This window comes from Heteronotia binoei, chromosome 4 (genome assembly GCF_032191835.1).
Source record: "Heteronotia binoei isolate CCM8104 ecotype False Entrance Well chromosome 4, APGP_CSIRO_Hbin_v1, whole genome shotgun sequence".
In the NCBI taxonomy this organism is placed as follows: Eukaryota; Metazoa; Chordata; class Lepidosauria; order Squamata; family Gekkonidae; genus Heteronotia; species Heteronotia binoei.
The window spans coordinates 142,315,190-142,332,617 of NC_083226.1; the positions used below are offsets into that span (position 1 = coordinate 142,315,190).

The following is a 17,428-nucleotide window of genomic DNA, read 5'->3' on the forward strand; positions in this document are numbered from 1 at the left end:
CAATAACAAAAAGAAAGTGTGGATCAGCAAACTATTTGCCACCTTATCATAAAACAGCTATCATAAAAAAGTAATCTGACAATTCTTTTCTACATACAAGTGATTCTTCACATAACAGTTTGAACAAAGTTCCAATACACAGCCTACTTACAACAGAAAAGTCAAGTGATTAGAAAAGTGGACTCTGAGTTATACTTGCTATATAGTCCAGTCAATTTTACACAGCAAGCCTCAAATCTCATGAATTCTTTCTGTCTGGGTACATTTGTTGTCTTGCAAGAAGAGTGAGATTTTAAAAAAGAAAAAAAATGCAAGACCTTAAAAGGGAAAGAAAAAATAGCAGAGAAAACAAAAGACAATGAATCCAATGACCCAGTTGACAGAATAAATGTAGATTATCACCATGTCCATGTCAAACCGCCATCCTCGGATATCATCCTCAAAGTCCATATAATCCATCCTGTGTGCAGCATGAGGGAAATGCCTTCGTGTAAAGGAATCTGTGCTCCTCTGAAAGCCTGCAGAAGCAATTTCACAGCGTGGTCAGAATTCTGTTTAAAAGACAGCAGTTTTGTTCATATCTTTATTAATCTCATTGTTTTAGCTGCCTGGAAAAAGGAACAAAAGAGGAAAGCAGTATGCACGTAATAAGATGGTGTGCAGGTAGTCAGCTACATAATGAGTGCCATATGCCTGTATGAAAGCCATTACAGTTTATCTAGTGACATGTATGAGGATTACAAACTGTGCTACAGCACTGATATTTGAGAAGCACAAAGTCCACGTCCTTCTGATGGGAATTGTGCTGAGTCTCAGAAAGCACAAAACCATGGATTCAGCGAAGCTTTTAGTCTATGTGGGCAGATGGAGGCAGAGTGCTGTCAGGCCAGAAGAGAGAAGAGAGAAAACGAACAACTATCCAGTCCCCATTCTCTACTACAGGGCTTAGTTTCCCTCTCTGCTTTATCTCATGCAGGGCAGAATTAATTTTGTGTCACTCTCAGCTCACCTCTTTCCCAGGTTTGGAGAGTGTGACTGCATCTAGCTGAGTGAGGGATCCCTGGAGGAGTCCCATCCGTGAGTATGCCTTCTCAGTTATCCTAGTTTAAGATCACCTACCCCATCATAAAAACTCTTTCCAGTAGCCAGGTCTTTTATTGTTCATGCTACTGTTCATTAAATTGGTGTGGCGGTGGAAAGTGCCGTCAAGTCACAGCTGATTTACGGCAATCCTATGGGGTTTTCAAGGCAAGAGACATTCAGTGGTAGTTTGCCATTGCTTGCCTCTGCATCATGACCCTGGTACAAGTACAGTAAATTATGGGATGATAATTCCCTGTCTTTACCTTCCTTCTGATTTAAAATGTGACCTTTCTTGTAATACACGGTAAAAAAAAAGAATTCCAAGGTAAAATGTTTTGCACTGCAGATATAATCAACTTATATTTGGATCATACTTTACTCTGAAGGGTGGGGATGGGATAAAACATACTCCAAACAAACATAAAGCAAGCTGTAACACCTAAAATGCAAAATAAAAAGTCCCTGTGCAGTTCAATTAAAATACCAGTTAACGTTATACCCAAACACTCTTTTCTACTTTGAGAATGAAAAATTGTCAGTTATCTGCAGATGCTAAATGCTAACTCTAAAATTTATGCAAAATAGATTTATGTTTGTCTGTCTCAATTTGACTGTCAAACCAGTTTCACAATAAACATTCACCCAAAATAGAGAGAGAATTCTGCATTATCAGTATCTCTTCTACTGTTGGATTTATCTATAAAAATTTAATTGAAAAAGAAAGCCCACAGCCCAAATTTACATCAATTTTCAAAAGTTTTAAAGCAATCTTTGAAAAAGAAAGCCCACAGCCCAAGAAAAACTGAAAAAGAAAACCCACAGTCCAAATTTACATCAACTTTCAAAAGTTTTTAAAGCATTCTTTTAGTCTCTTTTAGCCTTCAAAACATTGCTCCAGAATGAACACCTGGTTTTTATTTTATCTGATTCTCATGTTAGAAATAAATGTGTAACTGCCAAAGCTCTGCCACTGGGGTGAAAACTATTTGCTTTCCACACCTAAATCTTCAGTATGCAGCATGCTCTCCAGAGGACCCTAATCAAGTTGGCTACATGCGATTCACTTGTATTTATTTCCACTCTTATAGCAAATATAACACAATATGCCACAGGGCCACTTTTGCATCAACAACTTTGAATCATCTTGTAATCACTAATCATAGCATAATTATGCAAACATTTAGTGACATTAGTTGTGACTAGCTAAGTCACTTCAGTTGAGAAGATTTAGATGAATAGATGTAATGCCTGATTTTATCTCTATGTGATTTACTTTAAGCAAATCTGCATTAGATTTACCATGGATTAGACTTTGTAATGTAATCATTTTACATTCAAGAATAGATGTTTTATTACTGTAATTGTTCTTGCTGCGGAAATTCATAGAAATATATCTCATGCTGCATTATCAAAACATTTGACCCAGTTTTGCCCACCTGAGCCCCACGGATGGCCCCCACTGAGTAAATCCAATGATAAATCAAAAGACTGAGATGTATCCCATGAGCAAAACTTCTACAAATTCATTTACGCATCAAAAGCACGGGGGTCTTACTTTAACCTAAGATACCATATAAGCAGTAAAGAAGTTGTATAGACTTCCATACTGATTTTGCTGCATGCTTACTTTTCCTGTTGTTTATTCAGTCCAAGTGCAGGTTGGAGACATCAAGGAAGCTGGGGTTAGTGTTTAACAAGATTAAATTCATTCTAGTAACCAACTTCTTGCAAAGCTGGATCCTAAACTGTGGAGCAAAATGAATGTTTAACCAAAAGTAAAACAAGCAAAGTAATTATTTAGGGAATATTAGAATGTCATGCATGTATTGAAAAATCTTTATAAATGATTTGGATGAAGGAATGCTTATTAAATTTGCAGATGATACTAAATAGGGAGTGTAGCAAATACAGAAGAAGACAAAGTCAAGATACACGATGGTCTTGACAGGCTGGAAAACTGGGCTAAAACAAATAACAGGGATAAATGTAAAGTTCTGCATTTAGATAGGAAAAATTATTAGCGTAATTATAGGATGAGGGAGACTTGTCTGGGCAAAAGTTAGTTTGGGCAAAAAGGATTTAGTGGACCATACACTGAATATGTCAGCAGTGTGATGCGGTAGCTAAAAAGGCAAATGCAATTTGGGGCAGCAGAAGTATAGTGTCCAGAACACGCAAAGTGATAGTATTGCTTTAAAAAGGTAAAGGTAAGCACCAGTTGTTTCCAACTCTGAGGTGATGTTGCATCATGACATTTTCATGGCAGACTTTTTACGGGATGGTTTGACATTGCCTTCCCCAGTCATCTACACCTTACCCCCAACAAGTTGGGTACTCATTTTACTGACCTTGAAAGGATGGAAGGCTGAGTCTACCTTGAGCCGGCTACCTGAACCCAGCTTGCACTGGAATCGAACTCAGGTCATGAGCAAATCTTGGACTGCAGTACTGCAGCTTACCACTCTCTGCCATGGGGATCCTTGAAGAGTATTGCTTACGCTGCTCACCTAGAGTACTGTGTTCAGTTTTGGGCATCACCATTTAAGAAGGGTATAGAAAAGCTGGAACATGTCCAGAGGAGAGCAACAAAGATGGTGAGGAGACTGGAGACCAAGTCCTGTGAGGAAAGGTTGAAGGAACTGGATATGTTTATTCTGGAGAAGAGATGACTGAGAGGTGATATGATCATCATCTTCCAGTACTTGGGAAAGGAAAGATCCCCTGTGCAAGCATCAGTCGTTTCCAACTCTGGGGTGACTCTGCTTTCACAATGATTTTACAGCAGAATTTTTTACAGGGTGGTTTGGCATTGCCTTCTCCAGTCATCTACACTTTCCCCCCAGCAAGCTGGGTACTCATTTTATCGACCTCAGAAGGATGGAAGGCGGAGTCAACCTCGAGCTGGCTACATGAAAACTCAGCTTCCACTGGGGATCGAACTCTGTCATGAGCAGAGCTTAGGACTGCAGTACTGCAGCTTTAACACTCTGTGCTATGGGGCAGTACTTGTGGGGCTATCATATGATGCAGAGTTGGTTGGTGTTGCCCTAGAAAATTGGACCAGAGGCAACAGGTTGAAATTAAATCAAAAGAGTTTTCAGCTAAACATTAGTAAGAACTCCCTGACAGAATGGTTCCTCAGTGGAACAGGTGAGGTGGTGGGCTCTCCTTCTTTGGATGATTTTAAGACAGAGGCTAGTTAGCCATCTGACAGTAATGCTGATTCTGTGAACTTAGGCAGATAATGAGAGGTACATGTGATTTTCCTCCAAGTGGAGGTACTTGTGATTATGATGATGATGATGATGATGATGATGATATTGGATTTATATCTCGCCCTCCACTCTGAAGAGTCTCAGAGCGGCTCACAATCTCCTTTACCTTCCTCCCCCACAACAGTCACCCTGTGAGGTGGGTGGGGCTGGAGAGGGCTCTCACAGCAGCTGCCCTTTCAAGGACAACCTCTGCCAGAGCTATGGCTGACCCAAGGCCATTCCAGCAGCTGTAAATGGAGGAGTGAGGAATCAAACCCAGTTCTCCCAGATAAGAGTCCTCACACTTAACCACTACACCAAACTGGCTCTCTTTGTGGTTTTCTTGCTTTGTGCAGGGGGTTGGACTAGATGACCCTGGAGGTCACTTCCAACTCTATGATTCTATGAAAATTCTAACATTTGGAAGAGAAAGGGGCAGGAGATTTTGGGGATGGAGCTTGGGGAGGGATCTCAGCAGGATATAATGCCATACAGTTTACCCTCCAAAGCAGCCATTTTCTTCAAGGGAACTGATCCTAGCTGTCTGCAGATCAATTGTAATAGTAAGAGATTTCCAGGTGCCACCTGGAGATTGGCAGCCCTAACAACAATCTAAAACTAATCATCTAAAACAAATCTTCAGTTTTGTTAGTATTAGGGATTGGTATGAATCAGCTCATGAACCTAAATTCACAATGAAAACTGAAAACTGTTGAGTGGGTTGTGAGCCAAAGTCTGTGCAATCTCATCTTCCATGGCCCTCCACATGGTTTTTGGAGGCGCGGACAGTTTGTGGTGGTGTCCATGACAGACACACTGGTGCAGATCAGTTACAGTTGTCAAAGCAACAGGAGGTGGTGGACTTCTACAGACATGGAAACACCAATAAGTGCCCCTACACAGCTTGACAGGCAATGGTGCCTGCCAGTAAGAGAGATCCCATTCAGCTCTATGGGAGCAGAATTATATATAAACCCCTAGTTCACATGCAGCCATTTCTTCCATCAGCAGCAGGTATGCCATGCAGCAGTTAAAGAAAGAGAGTGAAGGGAACTGGAAATCATTCCTCAGGGTGAACAGCAGGGTTGGGGGTATTTGGTGTGTTACTGAGGGTTCTGAGGCACCTGTCCTTCTGCTCATGCTTCATTGATTCCTTGGCTGAAGATCCTCCCACTGGGCTTTGTAACTAGCACTTTCCTAGAGCCACCTGCTTGAGGAGGCTGTAACTCAGCTCCTAAATCCAATCCTCACTACACTTGGAGGACAGGTAGAGGAGAGTCAAGCTGGTGACTTGTTGTGAGTTTGGCATCTATAGCCTGCAAGGGAGCTGTTCTACTATATCAGAAACCTCACAAAATGAACCAGTTTGGTAAACAGGAAGATTCAAGAAGGTTTGTGCTTCGTTCGGCCCCTCAAACTGAAACAAACCTCAATTGTGCCTGTTTGTCCCTATCTCTAGTTAGTATAATGCCTACCATATATCCTTTGCTTTTGATCTTTCAAGGGATGCATGTATCTTTTGGCGTTAGAAAGACATATGATCAATTACTTTTTAAACATATTTTACAAAATGGAGGTTGCCATGTTTTTCATCCCAGAAAGCTAAGGTGCAATTTGACACCAGCTTCACCTTATCTAATCAAGTCTAGCTGCATATCCCATACAAGATGCAGCCAAGAGGTCACAACATCATGACCTGAAACATCTTCTCCCCCTCCCCCCATTCTAGCCTGATGTAAAGCTCTGAAAGACTTGAAAGTTTACACACTATTTCATGATATCTGGGTTGGCCATATAAAATATATTACATGGCTTGTTTTGAATTTTTCTTTGGACTAACATGGCTACCTGGAACCATTGCAAGTATGACAGAGCCAGAAACAATTTTATTGTTTATTTATATTTCTATTCCACCCTTTCTGCAATTAATTTCAGTTACTGAATGATGTCCTCCAGCTTGAATTGAGCTTAAGTGGACTGATACTCTGCTAGACAAAGAGAAGAGAGAGGTCTGCGGATCACAATTTGTGACAAGCATTTTGCTCTACGAGTAGGATTGCCAGGCCCCTCCTGGTCACTGATGGAAAACATGGTTTTCTCCTAGTCTCCCTCCTGGTCACTGGCAGGGGGTGGGGGTAGGGTTGCTAGCTCTAGGTTGGGGAATGCCTAGAGATCTGGCGATGGAGCCTGGGGAGGGCAGAGACATCAGTGGGGTACAATGTCATAAGAGTCTATCCTCCAAAGCATCCATTTTCTCCAGGGGAATTGATGTCTATAGTCTGGAGATGCACTGCAATTCTGGGGTATCCCCAGGTCCCTCCTGGAGGCTGGCATTCTTAGCACTGAATTCCTTAGTTTACAGATATGTTTTTGTTTAAACTAACAATCTATATTCTTTTAGTTTGCAACTTCTTAGTTATTGTTTTGTTTTAGCCTTTGAAGATATGGCAGTGTCTGTCTGTCTATCTATCTGTCTATCTATCATCTACACACAAATTTCCAATAAACAGATTAAACAAATATAAGGGGGGAAATCTAAATATGGGATTCTCCTTATCTGGTGTGAGCAGGCCAGGCCTCAAACTGATCATTCATCTTCTTCGCTTGCCCAAAGGAAACTTCTGATAAACTACAAAGCTTTACATTTCAACAGTGATAGAGGCTAACACTTTTTTGTCTTTTCAGGAAAAGGAGAAGCACAGGAGGAAAGAGTAGCATGACCCATTATTATCACACTTGTAAGGTATATTTTCTAGCATAAGCTTAATAGGTGCAAAATGATTGCTGGACATCTAGCTTTCAGAACAGAACGTTTTGACCCGTTGATGAGAGTTCATTTTAAAAAAATCTATAAAAACAGAAAAAGGTATGTTTTTCTTAAATGGCTTTTAAGAGCTCCTTGTCACTTGAATACAGAGAGAAGCCTCTCTTCATGTTTCCTCAACTATTTCTTCCTAAAGAGGTCCCCCAAGGTCTCTACAAATCACACCATCTTCACAGGCATGATGAGTGCCTCTTTTGATGTTTCAGGAAAACTGAAAATGTGTTCTATTTATATGACTGGTAAAGTAAGTTCTGGTTGTCTGTGTGCATGTGAAACAAGCATCAAGAATGGCAATGTATAGCTACCAAGGATTCATTCTGTTTGAGAGTCATAAAATAGAGAAGACATTTTATCTTTTACTGCACTAACTGGTTGCTAAAATTCTAGTTTGTGAGCTACTGGCATTAAAGTTATGAGCTACTACATAAATTAGTTTGCTTTGGGGCCATTTTCCCTGAGTTAAGACAAACATGTTTGAGCTATAAGTTAAAACTTGTGAGCTAGCTCACACTAACTCAGCTTAGAGGGAACATTCCCTTGAACTGTTTCATTGCCTTCCACTGGTTTTTCTAAAATTTAGGAAAGGAACTCCCTTTCCTAAAGGATAACTATCCATTAGACAGCACCACTTCCAAAGTGAGGCAATGAGGGGTGCCAACAACTGGGTCACAGAAGGCAGATGTTGTCTGATTGTGCTCTTTAAATCTGTAAAGGTAATGCAAATGTATCAATGTGAACTGCTCTAGTGACTGCAGCCTTAAGGTCTCTAAAGGCAGTTTCTAACCACACCATACCAGGTGCACTCTTCAGAGCTAACTCCCCATTTGACTGGTAGAAAAATTCTTCTCTGACTAAATGATCTAGCCCCTTCTTTGGCATGAATGGGAGTCTTTGTTTAACTACCCACTTGTCCTTGCCAACTTTCCTAAGTTCTTCTGTCTGTGTTAAACTGCTCTGTTAGGGCTGAATTCTGAATGAATTCTCTTCCTCAGCATTCAGCTCTAAAGTCTCTCTTTGCTCAGCTGATGCTAACCAATCAGATCTCTTGGAACAAACTGTCACTCAAGGCTCCCTGACTCTGTGAAGAATGAACCCTTCACAGTCCATTACCTATTTGTACAGCACTCCTAAGCTTTTAAAAAGTGCAGTCTATCACACATGTATGTATCTGAAGAAGTGTGCACGCACACAAAAGCTTATACACAGAATTAAACTTTATTGGTCTTAAAGGTGCCACTGGACTCAAACTTTGTTCTAATTTAAAAGTCAGAGGTGGACAGGGAAAGAGAGATTTTGAAACTCTTATATGTGGTCGTATAGAGAAAATGACCAGAAGAAAAGGGATGCCCCTGCCAGTGGCTGGCGAGTCTAGCAATTTTAGAAGACAGAAAAGCCACAGTGTCCCTATATTCCCTCCATCCCCTAAGTGAATCAATGTGCTCCTTTCAGCTGCTCTGTGAGTTCTAATGTTCTTCGGTATGTTCTACCTTCCCCAAATACTGCTTGCTTAGATTAGGCAGTGTAGTCAATAAAAACAATGGCCTTCACTCAGGAATTCCACAGATGTATAGTAAGCAGGGCTTACTATAGTAAGCAGATGTATAGTAAGCAGGAACTCCTTTGCACATTAGGCCACACACCCCTGATGTAGCCAATCCTCCAAGAGCTTACAGGACTCATAGTACAAGGCCTATTGTAAGCTCCAGGAGGATTGGCTACATCAGGGGTATGTGGCCTAAAATGCAAAGGAGTTCCTGCTACAAAAAAGCCCTGATAGTAAGAAACTGATGAACATACTTTCTCTGATACGTAATCACTCTCTGCAGTCAGGTTCTGCATAAGGACTTGAACATGTCTAATGTAATTCCAGTGAAGTTTGAAAGATGTTGCTAGAAATCAGAGGCTCATAAATATTTATTAATCTTATATCAGGCAAGTTACTGGCATTGGGGAAATGTGTATTTTAACAAAGATATTAGGATATATCACATTGTGACTTATTTTCTATTTGCTCTTTGAATAGTATTAAAGCATATCCTGTGATGAAATTAAACAAAATAGTTTGCTCCAGATATTGGTGACACTTTGTCTTTCCAAAATAATACTAAGATAATAAGAAAAATGTTTACAGTAGGATTTGATTTCCTGGCAATTGAACACCAACCAATTTACTGTGATGCTAAATGAGAAGCAAGTCTTGTATGGGCATGTACACAGACACATATATGCAACCCATTAACTTTAAGTATATTTAGTGCTGATGAATTTGTAGAACCACTTTTCATACTGTAATAAGCTAACTGACAGCTATATATAGCAATCCCAAGCATTGGTGTACTGATGTGACCTATGTAACACAAAGACAGATTATCTTCTCTGAAATATGTGCCTCCCCTTTGTAGATAATGTAAGCTAAAATGCCCTCAAAACGAGGTTGGGGAATTGTCAGGTGGGCACCTGGCTTAATCAGGATCTTTTACCTGTGTATACAGGATTCCACGTCCAGAAATTAATGCTTAAAAATATTAGGGACTCTAATTAAGTAAAACAATTAAAATTTATTCAAGAAAAATATAGGCTTTCATACAAGATAAAATACTCATAAAGTCATACATACAGTCCTAAGAAAAACAGATAGAGAGATAGGGGAACACGTGGGTAGACGAACAGGGTGATATTTACCGATCGTAATCTTCAAGGAAGGCTCCAATGGCGACGAGCGAGGAAGTGGGAGAGGGGACCCGAAACTTGGCCTTAGAATCAGGGATGGATCTAGACAGCGGAATTAGGATACTGCTAGATGCACACCTGTGGGTAGCTAGTCCACAGGTTATAAGAACTACCTTGAGCCCTTAGGGGATGGGAGGTACGAGGGAGGAGGAAGGTGGTCAGTTGGTGCATGACCTCCCCAAAAGGGGAGGCTTCGCAGTGACCATAAGGGCTGGACTACTACGATAGCAAATAGGAGGTTCATTGGTGTCACCTAACTGGGTGCCCATTCTTGACCAATGGACTTGCTTGGATCCTGGATACCTGAGTGAACTTTCAGGTTGAAATGGACCAGGGTGAGGCTCCAAAATAACAGTTGGGAGAAGAATTACTGGGTGGGGAGATTACTGGGTGGGGAGATGCTTAAGACTAATAAACTTATCTAGAAGGGTGACAATAGAGAGTCAAATCATTGCCTAGGTAACACCCGGTTTACACAAGGGAACTTGGCTCTGGCTGAAGATGGTCTTCCTCTTCTTCTGTTTTCTCCTTGGCACCAGAGTTTGTCTTGAGTTCCATTAGACAAAGGCGGTTGGACGATTAGCCACTCCTGGGGTGTGTAGATTGCTTGCAGGCACAGGTGACATCTGGTGAGTACGTGAGCTGTCTGCTTCGCTGGAATGGAGTCAGGCCTGGTAGGAAGATGGCTGAATGTGGTGTTAGTTCTCCACAGTGGATTCTATGGTCAGTGCTTCAAAACCGTTCGCCTGGATAGCTCCTGGCGGCGCAGTCTCCTCCGCTTCATGGCCGGGGTGGACGTCCTACAGAACTATGGGAAGCCATCAGTTCTCTTGTTGGGCACTCTTGTACCGGCCTTGAGCGCCTTCGTAGCGTAATGGCTGCTAGTACTGCATAAGTCCCTTTCGCCCCTGGATAGGTTTACCCACACTCTCTGGCCTGACGTGTGTGAGTCACTTCCCCAGGTGCTCTGGCAATCCAGTTGGTGATTATGATGTTCTGTAAGGGGTTTTTCCTCACAATAATCCCAGGGACTTCTGGTAGATTTATTTTTTGCTCTTCAACATTTTTACATGTGTTAACAGAATTTATATGGTTCCACTTGTCACTATATACAGGACTACAGTTACTCCTGGTTGAATAAAGCCCTGAGTGAAAGGCAAGTCTAGTACATTCCAGGTATTAGTGTTAGTAAGGCTTGCCAGCTCTGGACAGGGGAATTCCTGGATATTTGGGGGAGGGGTTTAGGAAGTGCAGGACTTGGGAAAGAGAGGGACTTCCGTGGGATAATACTGCAGAGTCAACTCTCCAAAAGAAAATGGCCTCTGTCATCTAAAGAGCAGCTGGAATTCCAAGAGACAGATTTAAACAGTCTCCCCTTTACAATATCCTGTTGCCCTATTTTCAAACGCAAAGTATTTATATGTACTTATCAAGGAAGTGTACATGTGCTTTTGTTCAGTGTGCATAGATATCTTCTTAACTACAGGTTTAAGAGAATAACAACAACAACACAACAACAATTTTTATTTATATCCCGCCCTCCCCGCCGGAGCAGGCTCAGGGCGGCTAACAACATGATTCATACATTGATTATACAAAATTGAATAAAACTACATTAACAGTTTAATTAAAATTCTGATTAAATTTCTAAAATTAATAAAATGTACTAGTGCTATGTTTACTTTTATGATGGCGGTTTTCTTGACAATTTCCTTCTTCGTCAGCGAAGGCCAATCGGAAGAGGATGGTCTTGCAGGCCCTGCGGAACTGTTCAAGTTCCCGCAGGGCCCGCATTTCCTCTGGAAGTTGGTTCCATAGGCTTGGAGCCATAGAAGAGAAAGCCCGGTTACGGGTGCTTTGCAGCTTCACTCTTTCGGTCCGGGAATGGTCAACAGGTTTTTCCCGGCTGACCTCAGTGCTCTCTGGGGTTCATATGGGGAGAGACGGTCCCTAAGGTAGGCAGGTCCTCGACCATATAGGGCTTTAAAGGTAATAACCAGCACTTTGTAACGAACTTGGTATACAACTGGCAGCCAGTGCAGTTCGCGTAGCCCAGGCTGTATGTGCTCCCACTTAGGGAGCCCCAACAGCAGTCTAGCCACCGCGTTCTGCACCAGCTGCAGTTTCCGGGTTCGGTACAGAGGCAGCCCCATGTAGAGGGCATTACAGTAATCCAGTCTCAAGGTGACCATTGCATGAATCACCGTTGCCAGATCTTGACGCTCTAAGAAGGGAGCCAGCTGTTTTGCCCACCTTAGATGGAAGAAGGCTGACTTGGCAGTGGCTGCGATCTGGGCCTCCATTGATAGTGAAGGCTCCAGTAAAACTCCCCGGCTCCTGACCCGGCATGCCTCTTTCAGCGGTGCCCTGTCGAAGACTGGGAGAGGTATTTCCCCTCCCCGAGCGCCCCAACCTAGGCAAAGGACTTCTGTCTTCGCTGGATTCATGATCATAGTTCTCTGTCCATGTTTTGAATCTCCTGGCCTTTGAGCCCCGTATAGGACTTCGTTGGCGAGAGAGCTTCTCAGCTGCTAGCCCTGCCGTGGGTGGGAGGGCGGGGGGAGGGTAAGAGAGCGAGGGGGGAGGGGGCAAGAGGGGAGCAAGAAGGAAGAACCAGAGAGAAGGGGGGGGTGTGGAAACGGAGACCGAGATGCTCACCGGGACCTACGCCCCGGGGCCAATCCACTCCTCCGCTCACTCACACCCCCATAACCGTCTCCCTCCGCAGCAACCCCACTCACTCCACTCACCCCTCTCCCTCCTTGTTGTGCCAGTCCACGCCCCAGTCCTTTCGAGTGTTGGGTCGATTTATCTTGGCCGCTCGCCTATGGCCGCATATAGAGTTCATTTTCTATGTGTATAACATCCTGGCCCTGAAGAAAATGGGTGGTTTTCTGGTTGTTAAAAACTTTTTCATAAATTAGAATGTACCAGAAAGAGAAGAATTTTAATTAGTCTTCTACACTAGTAATTTATTTTTCTATAAGCCTGTGAGATGCTATTTTGTACCATGGGATTAAAAAAAAATATTAATTGTTTTAATATTCATGGTTTATTGCATGTTGTACTTTTTTACAGTGGAAAAAATTAGTAGGTATGTTTGCAAACTCTCTGAAGAAAGGTATCCTATTGCCTACTCAGAATGTTCTAAAAGTCTGGAAAGGTGAGAAAAGAAACATAATGCATCATGTTTAAAACATGGCCCACAGAACTCTTGGGGAGAGTAACCTAAAAGGCTTTAGAGATGTTATAAATATTTTATCAGTCCTAAGAGACACAATTTAGAAAGAAAACCTCGCAAGTAGTTTACAGACATTGAAACAAAATTAGGGTGGTAACACAAGTGAGGTTTTTGCAAGAGAGAGAGGGGGGGTGAGAGAGAGAGAGCACAATCTTATACATGTTCTTTTCTTTTTAAAAATCTCTCTGTGATGTTATTGTCCTGGAAACCATTTTCTGTTGTTCAAATAACTCTTGGAACACAAACAACTTGTATGATGCTTTGAGTTTGTTGACTCAAATTAAGAGAGTGGGAAAGGGAGAATGCGGTTGTTGCAAATTATGGTTAGTAAGAATATAGTCAATACAGAAATTACATTTGAAATGGATGATTATCCACAGAAAATAAGAAAAATAATCTATACATATGAACTATTATAAATTTGATACTCTTAAAGGTAAAAGGGCAGACAATACCAAAAGCCACTGAAAGCACTTTGGTGGGGAGGATCAAAATTTAAAACACACTGGAAAAATGGGTAGAAATACAACACACGAATACAACTTTTATATTAATTGCTTTATGCTTTTGTAATGAGTTGTTGTCCATGCTGAAAGTAGTTTTGCAAGCACAAGAAATAGTGTTATGAGGAAAAGAAGCAGACTTAATTTAAAAGGTTAAGTGCAACATATAAAACTGCAGAGACAATTAACATTTGGGAAATTTTCTATGGATAAACATGATGCTTTACCATTTTAAGAGGAAGAAGAAACTGGATGTATATCCCCTCCTTCACTACCCAAGAGGTCTCAGAGTTGCTTACATCTCCTTTCCCTTCCTCTCCCCACAAAAGACACCCTGTGAGGTAGGTGGAGCTGAGAGAGCTCTGACAGAAACTGCTCTTGAGAGGAACAGATCTGTGAGAACTTGTGTCTGACTCAAGGTCACAGCAGCAGGTGCATGTGGAACAGTGGAGAAATCAAACCCAGTTCTCCCAGATAAGAGTCCATGCACTTAACCACTACACCAACATTTGATTAGCTAAGTTAAGAGGATTCAATCCATGAAACAGAAGGGTTAATTACTCTTTAAGGTTATTTCCAGAAGTATAGCCAAATGTGAAACTCTTCAATTTTCAGGGGATTGGAGCTGATCACTCATAGGGTCCTCTCAAAACAATGATATTGTTATGTTATTTTTTTTCAATATTAAAATAGTAGATTTGCAGCACAATCGGGGGGGGGGCGGAAAGTCTTTTGGGAGCAGACGAGCCGCTACGTGGGAGCAGGAAGGGTTTGCACTGACATATGACTGGCGCCGCCACAGTAGAGGGGACTTACGTGGGCGGGGGGCCACCCGAGCGCCGCTCCACCCAAGGGCAGCAGCGCCTGCGGGCTGCGCCTGAGCATGGGCAGAAGTGAGGTGGAGCATGGCATTCAGGCAGAGGAGGGGTGGAGTTGGGGGCGTGGCCAGGCTTAGGCGGCTTCCTGAGCAGTTTGGCCAATGACACGCCCCCGAGAGGTGCAACGTTACGCCTGCAAAAACAGCGGCGTGTCCCATAGGCACTCATAGAAACCAAAAACAAAGGTCACGTCCACTGCTGTGGAAGCTCGCAAACTCCTTAGGGACCAGCGTGATTGCCTTGCCAATCCCCCTGCGCCTCGGACTGATGAGCCCCCTCCCCAGCATCCAATCGCAGTCTCCCCCCTCCTAGAAATACTCCCGCTCTGGCCTTGCTCAACTCAATTGTTAGGAAGAGGAGCGCATGGCGGGAAGCTCTTCAGGCGAGCTCCTGGCCATACAGACTTAGAGTGAGGGACAGGCAGGCACATTGGTGGCAGGTTTTGCACTGCGTGGCTGCTTTGACAGTATCTTTGACTTGCGAGGGGGAGAGAGAAGTTTCTCCCCTGGGGCTAACTGCTCTTGTTGCCAGGTCTCCACAAGTTCCGGGCTCCCAGAGCCTCTGCATGTGTGCGAGGACTGACGCCCATGGCTGGGTAAGTTCCACTGTCTCCCCCCGGCCTCCCCCTCCCCTTGCTCTCGATTGCTCGGTGTACAAGCGTCTCTGGCACTTGAACCAGGCAGTGGCCTCCGGCAGGGGGCATTTGCTGACCCCGCTCCCTTGTGTTGCCGCCTGCTCCCTTCCCTTGGTCTGCCCTCTGCCATGTTCCTAACCCCTGGCAGGGCACAGGGTGTGTGTGTGTGGCAGCTGCCCCGTTGCGGGGAGGCGGGTCAGAGATTGTCCCTTTAAGAGAGCACCCGGCTGAAATGCAGCCTGCTCTTTCAGCTGCCGCCCCTGCAGGCGCTCTTGATCTCTGTCTTCATTTTGCAGGTGGGACTCCAACACAGAGGCTTCCGCATGTGTTGCTCCACTGCCCCCCATTCCCTCAGCTGTTTCTGCCCACCGCTCTGGCTGGAGCCCCGCCCACGCTGAGACTGTCCAGCGCGCGCCAGGGAGACTGTTGCACTCTGTTCTGGAAAAATAAAGTCTGAGCTGTGCCCTCTGTTGTCTCTCCTGCTTGGCATCTGCTGCACGTTCCCTGGGCAACCCCCCCGTCAGTGGCCTCTCCAAGGGAATGCCTGGGAGGGTGGGCAGACTTGGTGGGGGGGATGGTCTATGAGCTGCCATGCTGCCCCACGTGTGGCTGGACAGGGGAGGGGGAGTGCCACTCCTCAGCCTGCCCAGGCTGACAGCCTACCCGACACCACATGGCTGTTGTGCACAGGGCACTAAGGAAGGGGGGGTGATGAAGTGGACTCAGAGTTCTGCGGCTGATGCACTCGCACTCTGAGTTCTGCGGCCCGCGGGGGAGGTGTTCCGTGCACATGACAGGAGGCGTCAGGGCAACACAGGGGGTCTATGGGTGGGGGGATGTCTGTTGCTGGGCTGCTCACTCCCAGACACACATTCCAGCTGCTATCTATTGATGGCTTCACCGTGGTCCTGTGCGGGCCTGTCTCGCCTCCCCCCACCCCGCCTCACCACCAAGCCAGGCTTCTCATGTGCGCATGCCCAGCCTCACTCCTATTCCCTTCCTGTGTTGGTGGGACGTCTCTCCTTTGCCTTTGATGGTCTGCTCATCATTGGCTCTGTTCTCTGCTTGGGGGCGAGTTGGGGATGGCTATCAGCCTCTCTGGGGCCGCCTCTCCCCATCCCTGACTGTCATGAGCTGCAGTGCATGTGCCAGGACTGGCCAATGGGGGTGGGTGGGCTGGCCCTCCCCATCGGCTGCCTCTGCCTCCCTTGCATGGCCTATGCCACCCCCCCCCCCCCCATTGGCCAGTCCTGGCACATGCGCTGCAGCTCATGTCAGTCAGGGATGGGGAGAGGCGGTGTTGCCATGGCGACCGTCTCTCTCACGGGAAGCTACGACTCTCCTCTCCCATGCTCCAGTGTGCCGAAATCCTCAGGAAGTCTACTAGCGCTGTGGCAGCTACACCATGGCCGGCCGCCACATGTCTGGATTGGACTGCCCATACCTGAGTAAGGGCCACTTGCAGATACAATTAAGAGCTTTGGTTTGAGACTGGATCCAGCTTTATTGCTGGTGAAACAAGTGAATACAGCTGCATAAAGGACACTCTTTCAGTTTCACTCAGCTCAGAAGATGGCCCCTACCTTGATTTAACTGATCTGGCCACATGGATCCATGCTATAATTAAAGGCATGATACTGTAATTTATTTATTTATTTTATTCCACTTATATCCCGCCCTCCCCACCGAGGCGGGCCCAGGGTGGCTCACACAGACATGCATATGTATGATTCAACATGGTAGTACAGCATTAAAACCATAAAATATAGAGTAAAAATAAACATAAAATACATGAAAATGTTTCTGTGCCATGATCTTACATTTCCAATTTTATAGTTCTCTGTATAGCAGATCTTGTTATCCTCTCTGCAGCTGCTATACAGCAGATTGTTGTTGGTGGTTCATATGTTGCTTTAAACTGTAGTAGCCAGCAGCCTAGTTCACAAACGCCTGGTGCCGTCTTAAAGGCCCTGCGGAACTGTATGAGCTCTCACAGGGCCCTGACCTCTTCCGGCAACTCATTTCACTAGTGTGGGGCCACTACAGAGAAGGTTCTGAGCCTGGCCTCCTTATGACCGGGGACTGTAAGTAGATTTTGTGATCCTGACTGAAGTGCTCTCTGTGGAACATGTGGGGAAAGGCAGTCCCTCAGGTATGCAGGCCCCGGGCCATATAGGGCCTTAAAGGTAAGAACCAACACCTTGAAATGAACAATAGGCAACCAGCGCAGCGCTTTCAGCACAGGTTGAATGTGTTCCCGCACAGGAAGGCCCATTAACAA

At 44.4% G+C, this 17,428-nt stretch overlaps 1 protein-coding gene across 1 annotated transcript in view; it reads right to left on the reverse strand.

The window, feature by feature from the left end:
* Window positions 1–290: 290 nt before the first annotated feature.
* RNF180 (ring finger protein 180) overlaps window positions 291–17,428 on the reverse strand; it is a 93,350-nt gene continuing 76,212 nt past the window's right edge. Inside the window, exon 7 of the mRNA XM_060235923.1 lies at window positions 291–518. Coding sequence (XP_060091906.1) covers window positions 319–518 — 200 coding nt within the window. The 3' untranslated portion in view covers window positions 291–318. The remainder of the gene's footprint in view (window positions 519–17,428) is intronic.